General features: G+C 39.0%; 1 protein-coding gene and 1 pseudogene across 1 annotated transcript; both read left to right on the top strand.

Annotated features, from left to right (window-relative positions):
* Window positions 1-424: 424 nt before the first annotated feature.
* Window positions 425-3,430, top strand: LOC146450820 (neuropeptide FF receptor 1-like). Its single transcript, XM_085099936.1, has 2 exons — window positions 425-578; window positions 1,575-3,430. Exon 2 carries the CDS (start codon window positions 1,579-1,581, stop codon window positions 2,485-2,487), a length of 909 nt encoding a protein of 302 aa, XP_084956062.1. The 5' UTR covers window positions 425-578; window positions 1,575-1,578; the 3' UTR covers window positions 2,488-3,430.
* A 2,463-nt stretch (window positions 3,431-5,893) lies between these two features.
* Window positions 5,894-6,781, top strand: LOC146450819 (uncharacterized; annotated as a pseudogene).
* Window positions 6,782-14,245: the final 7,464 nt, after the last annotated feature.

Here is a 14,245-nt window from a genome sequence, read left to right as displayed (position 1 = left end):
CAAACATTCGACGTTTGGAGTAGACGGCTGTTGTCGACTTAATTTGTTTTCGCTTAACATATGTTCTTTGTAAGAATTCTTAGGTGTTAAGAATACTTTCTGGAGGCAAAAGTGCTGTTTCTGTGCGAGAAATATGCCTGCAAGTTAAGAAAAATGAAATAAGCTTATGAGTGAAACGTGCTGATGTGGCGCGACAGTTTGCTTAACGGCTGTCAAACTTCAAATGTTTGGCGGCAAAACACGTCATGTCTGGCACCCTATTAGAATTTTTATTTGTCTTGTGTCCACGTTTAGATGCAACCGACGGTAAATATACCGCCCAAGAAATGAACTTAATTCTACTATAAAGCTAAATTGATCAAATTATCGTGCAAGCTATTGACAACTTGCTTATGCAGAAAGTTTAAAAATCTACTCAGGCAACTGTTATTACTGCATGTGGGTAACATCATTCAACTGAGCACGTATCCTTCTCAATTGCCCTTTACTCAGCTTTTTTCCGAGTTACATTTTGGAAGGGCTTGTTCTTCGCCGGATAGCCGAACAAGAATAACTACTGCTCAGCATCTTTCACTCAGGTAAGACATTTAAGCCAAGGAAATCGAATTTTTTATGAAGTTACGAGCTGCGAGCGAAAGGTGCCGTTTGAATTCAGTTGCAGTAGTAGATTAAGAGCTAGTTACACACGATCTAAATTTGCACGCAAGTTAGAATGCGACAGCCGCTTTTATTCTCTTTTGTAGTTCAAAATTTGGTTGCTCTATAACAGGCAAAACAGTTGTGATTTTGTAGTTTGACCCGGTCTTTTCCACCAAACGAAGATCCTATAAATTTCGAGTCTTTGGGCGTATGACAAAGTGTTTAAGCGAAGGTCTTAGTTGTTTTAGTTTGTCCCGGCCTTTTCTACAAAACGAAGGTCCTATTAATTTGGTATCTTTCTGCGCATGACAAAGTGTTTTAGCAAAGGTCTTCGTTGTTTTAGTTTGACACGGCCTTTTCTACAAAACGAAGACCCTGTAAATTGTGTATCTTTAGGCGTATGACAAAGTGATTTAGCGAAGGTCTTCGTCGTTTTAGTTTGACCCGGTCTTTTCTACAAAACGAAGACCCTATTAATTTCGTATCTTTCAGCGTATGACAAAGTGTTTAAGCGAAGGATTTTGTCCGAAGCTAGATTATTTCCAAAATCTGTTTTCGTTTTTGTCGCCTCACGACTCCGTTGCTCGTAATGCTCTCTTTCGGTGCAATAAGAAGTCGACTTCTACTAAGTCTAAGCGAAGGCTAATTGTCGCGGCTTACGCCGCTCGAGGCGGCTTCGTAGCAAAAAAAAATTATACAAGTGCGCGCAGACAATACTGCCAGCTCCAAATGATAAATGTTATTGACTGGTCGACTTTATCATCCAACCTATTTCCTTTCATGCTTTGTCCTTAGTAGATATGAAAACAATCAGTTTTCTAAAAACAACAAAACAACTACAACAAAAAAACAATTACAAGACCAGAAATCGAAGTATGTAGCTTTTCTAGTTTTTCCACATAAAAGATGTATAAATATCGAATTTTTTTTTTCAGAGGGATGGATAATGCTTCTAGTCAACAAAACGGAACACAAAATGAAACAAGTTCCCTGTGGATCTCTTCATCTGAGTGCATTGCCTGGCTCACAGTATTCATGGCCGAGTCTGTTGCTATAGTAACACTTAATATCCTCACAACTATTGTTTTTATAAAAAACCGCAGTCTTCGTAAGCGCAGCATGTACCTGGTGATCAACCTGGCAGTTGCAGATATGCTTGTTGGAGGATGTTCAGAAATCGCAGATTCTGTGTGGTTAGGACGATCATGCTCCTTCTGGGATACCCAAAGACTTCCTCCTCTCGTTTCCGTTTACATAGAGTTCTTGTTTCTTGCAGCTTCTCTGACAAACCTCGCTGCGATCTCGTTAGAAAGAATGCACGCGACATTTCGTCCTTTTAGACATCGTATTATTAAAAAGCGGGTGTTTGGATTTATTATTACAATAATTTGGGTTACAACTGGAGTGTTAATTATTGCTACTTATTATTTAGTTTCCAACCAAGCTATTCATTTCTATATAGCTGCTTCATTTGTGGGTTTTTGTATATTTATTATTTGTGTTTCTTACTTGTCTATTGTTCTGAAGTTTTCTTGTGGAGCTCATCCTCAGCACCATGGTGCAGCCAGCAGAGAGGAAAAACTAACCAAAACATTGTTCATTGTGACTGTGGTATCTTTACTGCTGTGGCTCCCAATTACGATATATTTTCTACTGGCGATTTATTCTTTTGTTCCCTGGTGGGTACATGTTCGTCTATTTTATGCTTTCAACGTTTTGTGTTTTGCAAACTCCCTTGTCAATCCTATTTTATATGCAATCAAAATGCCAGACTTTAAAAGAGCTCTCGTTTCACTTTTTCGACGTCAGCAAAGACAAGGTGGCGACATTCCCCTTGGTGCCTTATGATTATCAAGGGTATTTGTTGCACATAATTTTTGTTATTTGGCAACTCGCTTGAAGTTGATTTAAAATATAATGAAAAAGAGAGCACTAGAAAAAAAAAATTGCAAAGTGAACTAAAAAAAAAAACAAAAAACAAAAAACAAAACAGGTCTAGATCTGCTGCGTTTGGCAGTGTGGTTCGTCATTTTTAAAAGTTACATTAGTATTGAAAGTGCTCCATACTGAATGAGATCTTGACAAATAAAACTTTTAATTTCCCGGTTTCAGTGGTGGCGTTGTCTAAAAGTAGATGGAGAAGATTAATGATCGTTCGATGTTACAATTTAGTTTCATTTTTGCAGAGATGAATGCTATTTTTTTTTGTTATTTTTTGTGAAGTCTTTGAAAACCTACCTTCTGTTGTTCCGGGGCCTTCTGATTGGTCCCTGTCTACCTCTGGACTGTTGTGTTTCAGGCTAGAGCAAATTACTAAGCGTTTAGTTGAACAACAATCAATTTAACACTGATCTAAGATCATTTTGCTTTAGCTGAACTTGAGAATGATGTTATATAGACGCCGAAACTTTGCTTGCTCATTTTGTCTCAATTGGTTGTTTACATTGTGAATGGTATTTAAATATTTTCGCTGATTCGAGCTGTAAGGCATAAAATTTCAATACACATTGAATGATCATAATAATCGTAATCTGATTTCTAGTTGATAGGACAGTAAGTCTCAATACAGCTATTTGATGGCATTATCTGTACTTTGTATATATATGGTAATTAATACTGGTGTACTTTTTTATATTCGATGCGTAATCAATGCCATTATTTGCATATTTGGTAGATTTATAGTCGTTAGTTTAGATTGAACTTAAATTGCGATACGTATTTGATCAGTTATGATCGATGTATCTTTGATTCATGTCTATTTAAGAAAGGCTAGTCTATGTACAAAGGAGCTTCAAGAAATAAAATTTAAACTTATTTCTGTCTAGCCTTATGTTGGTACAATTCCACACAGCTCTATCTCAACTTTTGGCAAAGCTTCACTGTTTCACCCAGCGATGTTTGCAAATTAAGCTTGACCTGGCTAATACCGCATTTTCTCTGAGTTCAGCTACAACAATCAGTGTCATCATTTTGTACATAAACCTGACATAAACATTAAAGTCTAAGAAATTGAGAATAAAAGATGGGCGTTTCTCACGTAGGAAGGTCGAGTCAAAGCTAGAAGAGAGGAGACCATTATACTCGGAGTGTATATCCTGGATACCAGAGGTTTTTTCTCGCGCGCGGCGAGAACACTTTTTCGGCTGAAGGCTGAACCACAAAGACTTGACCTAAACCGGAAACCACGCATGAAAAGTGTCTGGCACCTAGGGTACGGAGCGTACAGCTTTTATACTAAGCCTTTTAGGTGTTTTTACAGATCGGTCTATTTTAAAGGCCGATGTTTACGATTAAGCGCATGCGGCTCAAAAATAAATTGTGCGGGTCGACACTAAATTCGACGTGAGTTTGTGGTGAAATAATCTGTTAAAATCGTGCCCGAATTTTGATCATCCGCTCTTTGTTCTCCACTTTTTGTAATGTAGTGTTTCCTCTTGTAAATATAAGTTTGTTTTTTGTAATGTTGAAAGTATTTTTGCCTCCGAAATCGACATTTTAGTCGATGGCGGGTCAAAGGAATCGTCGTGGCCGACGACCGGCGACTGGACGTTCTGCGGACTCCGGGAAGCACAAAAGTAAAAGCGGACAGTGGAGTGGATGTAGAAGTCCTGTGTGGTTAACAAACAAACAAAATATTTCCGGCAAACTACAAAATCTATTCATTTATCTATAAAATTATGGTTTTTGCGAATGGCAAACACAGGTCTTGATCTGCCACCACAGCTACGTTTTCAAATACATTGATTCCAGCATTTCGGAAGGACGCTCAGTGTTGTTGTTACTAAACGGTTGCATCGCTTCTTGAAGCTTGCGGTTTTCTCGTTCTTCGCCTTCTCGCTGGTCTAGTAAAATCAGGCTATCGAACAAACACACTATAGTTAGTTTATCACTGAATGCTGATGAAATGCTGGTCCTAAGTACGTACGTTTGAGAGAGCGTCTCGGCTTTTCGAACCGCGCGTAATCAAAAAGATCCATGCCGCGAGATATACCGTAATACATTGTAGTTAAATAAAACCGAATGCGTTCGCATAAGTTCTGGTATTTCTTGGATGTCGTGAGACATTTGCAGGAAGCGTTGCAAAAATCCCCATGTGTTTTACATGGGCACCTTTTTGTTTCTTTCTGAAACGTGACTGAAACATTGGCAGGTCAATTTTATTTTACGCCAGCAAGTTATAAGACTTGCCTGCTGTATCCGGCCAGCCGGTATTTTGTAGTCGCTTCTAATTGGTCCAAAAACAATAAGCTTGACAGCGCCTACGTCATCGCTCACACATGCGCCGAACCGGGAAATTCTCCCTTTAAGCTACGTATGGGAATACTATCACCCGCGAGAATTGAAATTCGGATTCACATGAGAATTATGCAAAGGTTAAGACTGGTTAGAAGGCTCCTATGGGAGACTAGATTTGTGGAAACTTCAACGTAAAAATAAATAGGGCGGTGAAACGTCCAAGAAACACATTCATTTACTTTGAATCTAAAATTTACAAACCTAATATCCCTGGCCGACAAGTTGTTGCTGCCCCACCGAGCTCATTTCTGGTGATATACTTAGAAGAGTGTGTCTGGCCATTAATAACTGATTATATCAATGGTGTGTTTAAGGCCTAGGGCAAACGTCGAATCTAAGTCACGTCGAATTTATTAAAAATAACTTCGACAGAGAGTCGACTTAATTCCAACGTGGTAGCAAACGTCGAACCTGCGTCGATACTAATTTACAAGTTGCACTTCATTAAAACACAGGAATAAGCACGTGCCCCCGTGCTATTCACTCAATGCGCGGCTACAGCTGCGGCTAGTTACTGCAAGGACTTGCTAGCGAAATGCCGAAATACAGTGCCCGTCGGGCCTTTCTTTGGCAATTAATTGCGAAAAAGAGAAAGAGAAGACTCGCATTATATTCAGCTCTGAGAACAGTGTATCAGAGACGACAGCTTTTGCTCCAAGTGGCATGCTTGATCTTGCTTTTGTTAGCGAACAACAATGGAGCAGCGGTCTTGAGTCGGTGTTGCCACCGTTTCCAATGCAATGTTGGTTGGTTTAGCAACGTATGGTCTACTTACAGCGAGAAACAGTTTAAAGAGAATTTCAGGATATCTAGATCTACATTTATGTTTCTACTGGGTCGCATTCGTAACGCAATTGAAAAAGACACCATTACTGAAGAGCCTATCTCCCCGGAAACCCTATTAGTAATTTGTTTGTATCGACTTGCAAGAGGCGACTACTATTTTACCATAGCAGAGATGGCAGGAATCGCAGAGCGGACAGTCGGATAGATTGTCAATGAGGTGACAAAGGCAATCGTGGAGTGTTTACGGGAAGATACCGTCAAAAGACACATGCCGAAATCAGAAGAAGAATTCAGAAGCAAAATCCTAGATATGGAGGAGGCGTGGCAATTCCCTTGCTGTTGGTCAGCAGTCGATGGGTGTCATATACCAATTAAGTGCCCCCTGGTGGACTGGAGTCATGTAAAGAATACTATAACTTTCAAAATTTCTTTTCCGTGGTGTTAATGAGTGTGGTTAATTCCAAGTATAGATTTGTTTGGGTAGCTGCGGTTATCCCGGCAATTCGCATGACTCAATCATTTTTCAGTCCACTGATCTATGGAATCAAATCAAGAACCAGGAATATCTCCCCAAAATTGGCAAGGATGTGGATGGGCTTCTTGTACCTCCCTTGATAATTGGCGATGCAGCATTTCCTTTGCAACCGTGGTTGATGAAGCCATGCACGAACGCTAACCCTACACCACAACAAAGATATTACAACTACCGGTTGCGCCTAGCCAGAATGGTGACGGAGGGTGCTTTTGGTCAACTTAAGGGAAGGTGGCGGGTAATTTGCTTAGGAGATGTGAGTGCAGCCAGGAGAATACGAAGACGGCAGCCCTTGCTTGTGTTGTTTCACATAATGTGTGCCTTGAAAAAGGGGATACGATGATGAGGAAAATGGATTTTGCAATCGACCCCAAAACCGGAAATAGGCGTGACAGAGCTACGATAAGAGAACTTCTTCAAATGAGAACTTGTGACAAGATTCCCGATAAGGATACCAGGGCCCGCCTCATAAGAGAGGTTCTTATTGAGAAACTCTGGTTAGAAAAACAAGGCGGTGGTGTCTTCTGAATTGTTGACTTCAGCTGGCAAAAGCAAACACCGAACGTAATCATTTGAATCACCACATGTAAATCAGAACATGTTTATTTCTTATTTTCTTGGAATAAAAAGAAATGAATTATCGCGTAATTGTATATATAGTTAATCTTGGTATTGAAACTACTGTGAATGCCCATGTTTCTCTGTAACAGTGCGCGGCTACTGTTCAGTTGTAGGCGAGAAAATCATGTTTTCACAAACTGTAACGTTATTATAAATTATAGGGCGAGTAAAAGGGCGTTCTCAGAAGTATTATTTACGACTACTCTGACTATCTCCTTCTACTGATCGATTTATTATTGTATTAATAATAAAAATAGATAATTATCAAAATGATAGTTCTTGGGCTGTGTATTGTCTCAACGTCAGTTGATAGTTAACTGATATGTACTGAATTGAGTACCAACAGTTTAAAGATCACGATAAACGGGACGCTCATCCGAACTGCTGGCATTTTCAGGCATGATGTTACGCAATATGTCACTTGTAATTAGTAGTGATAATATGAGCGTTCTGGCTCAGGGACACAGGGACACAGTGCTAACACAATAGCCAGGGGATTAACGTCATCAAAATGTTCTGTGGAAGGGACACAGGGACACACTGTCATCACAATAGCCCTAGGATTAACGTTATTAAAAACTGATGACATCATCTAAAAATAGAGTTAGAGTTCTGAGGAGGGGGCACAGGGACACAGTGACATGACAATAGCTCGGGGGATTAACCTCACGATAGCATCATTGTTTAAAATAGATTAAAATGACGTCATAGACTTATTTTTAACCACAGCGGTCTGCAGATTTTTTATGATAAAAGAGAACATTTTAAGGAATATTATAGAGAGAAAGAAAAAATACGATAATAAAAAAACCTATAAATTAAAACAATTCTTAAAAGTCTTTTTAAAAACGCTAAGTTTTCCCGTGTCTCTGATATGCTTCGATAAATTATTGTAGATTTTTGCTCCACGGAAGGCGAAATCCCTTTGGCCAGTCGCAAGCTCCAGGATCTGCAATTTCGTAGCTAAAGAATCTGCATTCGGGAGTCTTCTGGGAACTTAATTTTCCGGAGATTAATACAAAACACTGTTCATGTCAGGTGTATTGATTTGTTTTGGATAACGGCACTTGTCATTGTTCTATTCGATGTTTTCTATATTTTCCCGAAAACTCAGAAATAATGAAAAAACATTTATCGTGAGTGTTTCTCGCCTCAATTTACTAAGCACCTTTCCCGCCTAATGACTAAAAAGTTTCGTTTCAGGTTGAGCTTTGTTGGGAATTAAAGAATTAAAACAGTCTTTAGTTGTCTTCGTTTATTACAGTGCGCTGTCAACAGTAATGACTATCATCATTATCTAAAAATAGAATAATTGCATCATCGGGATGGAAGGGCTTCATATGATTTTGTGAAAACAGATAGAATGTTTCTCAGTTCGCTCTCTTTTTCACATCCGCTCGGGTGGGATCTAAAAGTAATTAGAATTATGGAAAGAAATACTTATTTTTCGTAAGATTATGTGGTTTTGCTGGTTATAAAAAGATGAGATTTTTTGAAAGGTACATACTATTTTGAAGGAGAAATGTGACTGTGACGCGTGTTCCCTTTCACGCACCGTTACACAGCCTGATTATGTTAACTCAGTCGAGGTTTCTTGTCTTTGTTTATTACAGTTCATTGATTCCTTGGTGCTAAATTGTGCGTGTGAAAACACACACAATCTCTAAAACAGGGAACGGGGAATGGAGGAATGGGGAATGGGGAACGGGCAACGGGGAATCTCTAAAATAGGGAATCTCTAAAAGGGGGAATCTCTAAAATAGGGAATCTCTAAAAGGAGGAATCTCTAAAATAGGGAATCTCTAAAAGGGGGAATCTCTAAAATAGGGAATCTCTAAAAGGGAGAATCTCTAAAAGAGGGAATCTCTAAAATAAGGAATCTCTAAAAGGGGGAATCTCTAAAATAGGGAATCTCTAAAAGGAGGAATCTCTTAATAGGGAATCTCTAAAAGGGGGAATCTCTAAAAAAGGGAATCTCTAAAAGGGGGAATCTCTAAAACAGGGAATTTCTAAAATAGGGAATCTCTAAAAGGGGGAATTTCAAAAAAGGGGAATCTCTAAACGGGGGAATCTATCAACAAACTGGATAAATCTATGAACGTTTTAGAAGTAGAGTTTTTCCTAAGAGACATTTACAGCATTTGCCAATAACCAATAATATTATTGACAGTTGTTGGCATAATTACTAGACATATAAGATAAAAATAAATTGTTGTGGTCGCTTGCCGCAATATCTTTGGTAGGGGTGATCTAAAAAATTTATGCCAATCGATACCAAAGGGTCACATACAGCAAGAGAAATCGAATTTTCTACAGCATCTTACTGCAAAACGGTAAAGATGAAAGCGCAATTGAATCTCTGAATAAGCCGTAGACTCAAAATGACTGGAACTGGAACCGGGCCTGGCATCTGTAACACGGGTCGACCATCATTAACTGGACTAGACAGACCTTATCTAGTGATCAGTTCAAAAATGCCAATTGTGAAATTCGCGGTGTTTGTGTTGCGATTGATCCATCAGCCCTAATGGCCTTACAACGATGTCTAATAAAAAAGCCGCCCCTTTCTTATGCCTAAAACTAACCAATTTCCTTTTATGCCTTTCGAAAGTTGCAACAAACGCCCTCAATGTTTTTCAAGAAAAAAACAGGTTTCACTGGTCAAGGAAAAAATTCACCTTCTCTATGATGTTATCACTCATGTACCAGACATGCTTATCTCCCTGGGATAAAGACATGTCTGACGTAGGTCGGAAGCCACCCAAATTGCAAATGCTAAATATGTTTTCATTGTGTCTGGCTATTTACGTTTCATGGCGTAATTAACACGACTAGTAATGAGAATATCAGGTTTAATAGCGTCTGCTTTTTTATACCAAAAAGACAAATTCTCTTAAAGTAGTACCAAATGGCGGGAATGGCTGCAAGAACGTGTTAAGATAAGACATGTCATCCCGACCTTCGGTCGACCTTTTTTCAAGTCGGTGGCTTCAGGTCAACATGGATAACAATTTCAAGTTTCCATTGGCGTTTTCCAGCAAAAGAAAAAAGCTTGAGGCGTTTGATGGGCTCCCAAAATTTAGCTGGGACGAGATTACGAGCCAGGAAGTAATTGGTCAAGGCTCATTTGGCGCGGTGTTTATTACCCAGTATCAGACAACAAAAAAGCCTGCCGAAACAGTGGTTGTAAAAAAGCTTTAGAGATTTAAGAGATTCCCCCTTTTTGAGATTCCCTTTTTTAGAGATTCCCCCTTTTAGAGATTCCCTATTTTAGAGATTCACTATTTTAGAGATTCCCCCTTTTAGAGATTCCCTATTTTAGAGATTCCCCCTTTTAGAGATTCCCCCTTTTAGAGATTCCCTATTTTAGAGATTCCCTATTTTAGAGATTCCCTATTTTAGAGATTCCCCTTTTTAGAGATTCCCTATTTTAGAGATTCCCCCTTTTAGAGATTCCCTATTTTAGAGATTCCCCCTTTTAGAGATTCCCTATTTTAGAGATTCCCCCTTTTAGAGATTCCCTATTTTAGAGATTCCCCCTTTTAGAGATTCCCTATTTAAGAGATTCCCCCGTTTAGACATTCCCCCTTTTAGAGATTCCCTATTTTAGAGATTCCCCGTTCCCCGTTCCCCGTTCCCCATTCCCCATTCCTCCATTCCCCGTTCCCTATTTTATAGATAGCCCACACACACACAGATTTCACAATGTGTATATCTTAATAGAGTCCATTATGTTTGATGTTAATGACTGTCCACCTTTACTTACGTCAACTTTGGTTTTAGTTCAAAAAGGCGAAATGCCGTTTTGGGGCCCAGAACCAGGAAAAAAAAAACAAAAAACAAAACGAAACAAAAAAAAACACGCACGAACGGCGCCGGCTAAACCAGAAAGTAAATCCCCACTCCTCGTGTACTGCAGGACATTTAAACAACAAATAAAATTTGACATTTTTGAGATGAATTCAATATGGTTGAGATAAAAATGTATCCGGTAGAAACCACAAAGATGACTATCAAAGCCTTAACTTCTGACAACATGAGAGTTAAAAGAAATGCTTTTAACTCAAGCTAAACCTTAATTGCCGACCTTGGAACAGCTACAACGGAAGCTTTATAGAAAACTTCGTCCATGGATCGTCTGTTTTTCTTTGAAGACAGAATAATATCAGCGGGTATTCATTATAAATTATGGGGAAAACATGATCATATGAAAAAAATAACAATAAAGGGGAATAGCAATAAAATAAAAGCTATCCGATTAAGAAACTGTAAGAGAGATCTTTGCTGACTCATAGTTTACATTTTGCCACATTGGCATATATTAAACAACCAGCTCCGAACAAATGGACACTCTAAACTAAATAACATGTCACTCTTGATATTCAGTGGAAATATTAGTGTGACATGTTGAATATTTTGAGAGAAATTTACTTATTCATAAAGAATATATTGCTTGGTAGCAAGAGTTGCTATACTACATTCTATGCGTATTTTCGTACTTACAACGTTAGTTTATTAATACACTGTTTAACCTACAACGCAAAAATTACCTAGAAAATGCTAATATTGCCAAGCTTTTTCAATTTATGAGATCATTTATCTTTCAGTAACAAGTTTTGTTCTTTACGCTAATGTATGCTAATGTATGCTAATAAGGCGAAATATTTAAACAGACAGCCGCTATACCAGCGTGGTTATCACAAGAGAGGATATCACGTGAGATAGAGTATGATGTTGTTTTATCAGTGCATGGCGAAACAATGTATTTTTTGTCCAACAGAATAGAGGATATGGTTGGTGATGCACCTCAAGAATCTTTTACATGTTAGTAAGAACCTGTTGTTGATCTGACTTTTCAGATTTCTGAAAACTCATTATAACGTTTCATACGAGGGCTTCAGTCTAATTAAAGACTTTAGTTTTTATGTCAAACTATGAAAGCAATAAAGACAATAAATATACCACGCAAGAAATAAACTTAATTCTACTTTACCGCAAAATTGTACAAATTATCGTGCAAGGTGTAATGCCACTCGGAATAATATTGAACCTGTGCAGGACGGTACATCTCTTGGTTATTACATGTCTCCAGCCGAGGCTAATTAGGCTGTTCTGTATCAGAGTGCAGAAGATGGCGTGTAGATACAGGGCCGTAATATTTGTTTCGCTCAAGGTACGCTGTGCTCGGGTACCTTGATGTAACAGCGATTCTCCTATGGCCACCTCACAGAGTCTTGAGTCTTAAGGCTGATTGTCTACTAACAAGATCTGCGTCGTTTTGCTAAAGCATATTTCAAATTTTGATTTGAACAGCAGGTTGCCGATAGATATCAACTATTCCAAGCAGCTGTTTTATCATTTTAATCACCAAAAAGCTAAGAAAGCTGATATTTAAACGAAGATCCCAAAGTGGAAACTTTCAGCACAAATTGCTGCAAAAAGGAAACAGCAATTATCCAAAACTCACCCAACGATGTTTGCAAATTAAGCTTGACCTCTCCCATAATTTGGCATAAATTTTTACTAATTAACGCATTTTCTCTGAGTTCAGCTAGAACAATCAGAGTCATCATTTTGTACATAAACCTGACATAAACATTAAAGTCTGAGAAATTGAGAATAAAAGATGGGAGTTTTTTCTCGTGGGAGGGTCGAGAGGAAGCTAGAAGACAGGAGATCATCATACTTGGGGAGTGTATATCCTGGATACCGGAGGTTTTTTCTCGCGCGCGGCGAGAACACTTTTTCGGCCGAAGGCTGAACCACCAAGACTTGACCTAAACCGGAAACCATGCCACGCATAAAAAAGTGTCTGGCACCTAGGGTACGGAGCGTAAAGCTCCTATACTAAGCCTTTTAGGTGTTTTTACAGATCGGTCTATTTTAAAGGCCGATATTCACGGTTAAGCGCATGCGCGAGCAGATCGGCTCAAAAATAAATTGTGCGGGTCGACACTAAATTCGACGTGAGTTTGTGGTAAAATAATCTGTTAAAATCGTGCTCAAATTTTGATCATCCGCTCTTTGTTCTCCACTTTTTGTAATCTGGTGTTTCCTCTTGTAAATATAAGTTCGTTTTTTGTAATGTTGAAAGTATTTTTGCCGACGAAATCGACATTTTAGTCGATGGCGGGTCAAAGGAATCGTCGTGGCCGGCGACCGGCGCACTGGACGTTCTGCGGACTCCGGGAAGCACAGAAGTAAAAGCGGACACTGGAGTGGATGTAGAAGTCCTGTGTGGTTAACAAACAAACAAAAGATTTGCGGCAAACTACAAAATCTATTCATTTATCTATAAAATTATGGTTATTGCAAATGAGAAAAAATTGAGAATAAAAGATGGGAGCTTTTCACGTAGGAGGGTCGAGACAAAGCAAGAAGACAGGAGACCATTATACTCGGAGCGTATATCCAGGATACAAGAGGTTTTTTTCGCACACGGCGAGAACACTTTTTCAGCCGAAAGGCTGAACCACAAAGACTTGACCTAAATCGGAAACCGTGCATGAAAAGTGTCTGGCACGTAAGGTAAGGAGCGTACAGCGCCTATACTAAGCCTCTTAAGCGTTTTTACTGATCGGTCTATTTTGAGCTACGCATGGGAATACCGCTACCCTTGAAAATTGAAATTCGGATTCACATGAGAAGTATGCAAAGCTTAAGACTGGTTAGAAAGGCTCCTATGGGAGACTAGATTTGTGGAAACTTCAACCTAAAAATAAATAGGGTGGCGAAACGTCCAAGAACCGCATTCATTTACTTTAAATCTTAAATTTACAAACCTAATAACCCTGGCCGACAAGTTGTTTCTGCTACCAGCTGCCCCACCGAGCTCATTTCTGGTGAGAAATTCTGGCCATTAATAACTGATCATATCAAGGTTGCGTTCGATTCACCGTATTACGTAATAAGAATAAGCTGAAAACGTGCTGGATTTCTCTTTTTTAGTAAATTTGAGGAGACATTTCTGCAAAGTTTCGCTGACACATGAAAGTTTAAGAGGGATTTTGTACTCCAGTAACTCCAATAAACTCTCTAGGGGTACTCAGCAGTGATAATTTTCCCGCAGGAATATCCGTTCGGAAGATCTTATTTACTTATGTAGTATGTATGTATGTGGACGCTTGTAATCAGGCAAGACCATAAACGGGCATTATCTCCTTTTGTGGAATTTATTGGCGGAAATATCACGCAGGGACTCTCAAAAACATGGCTCAGGCTCCCAGGATCGTACATTAGCCACTCACTATATTAATAAGACCTTCAAAAACTATTTGAAGCCGTTTTGAGTAAGTCATTCTTTCACAAAGGCGAAACACTGCCGAATTCGGTTTTTTGGCCCAAAACTAGGGGGAAAAAAATACGCAAGAA

Source organism: Pavona decussata, unplaced genomic scaffold, assembly GCF_977016875.1.
Source record: "Pavona decussata unplaced genomic scaffold, jaPavDecu1.1 SCAFFOLD_418, whole genome shotgun sequence".
NCBI classification, from domain to species: Eukaryota; Metazoa; Cnidaria; class Anthozoa; order Scleractinia; family Agariciidae; genus Pavona; species Pavona decussata.
Note: the sequence above shows the minus strand (reverse complement) of the source record. Positions and strands in the feature narration are given on the sequence as shown.

Coding starts and splice junctions, on each gene's coding strand:
- LOC146450820 (XM_085099936.1), top strand. CDS start 1,579: ATGGATAATGCTTCTAGTCAACAAAACGGAACACAAAATGAAACAAGT.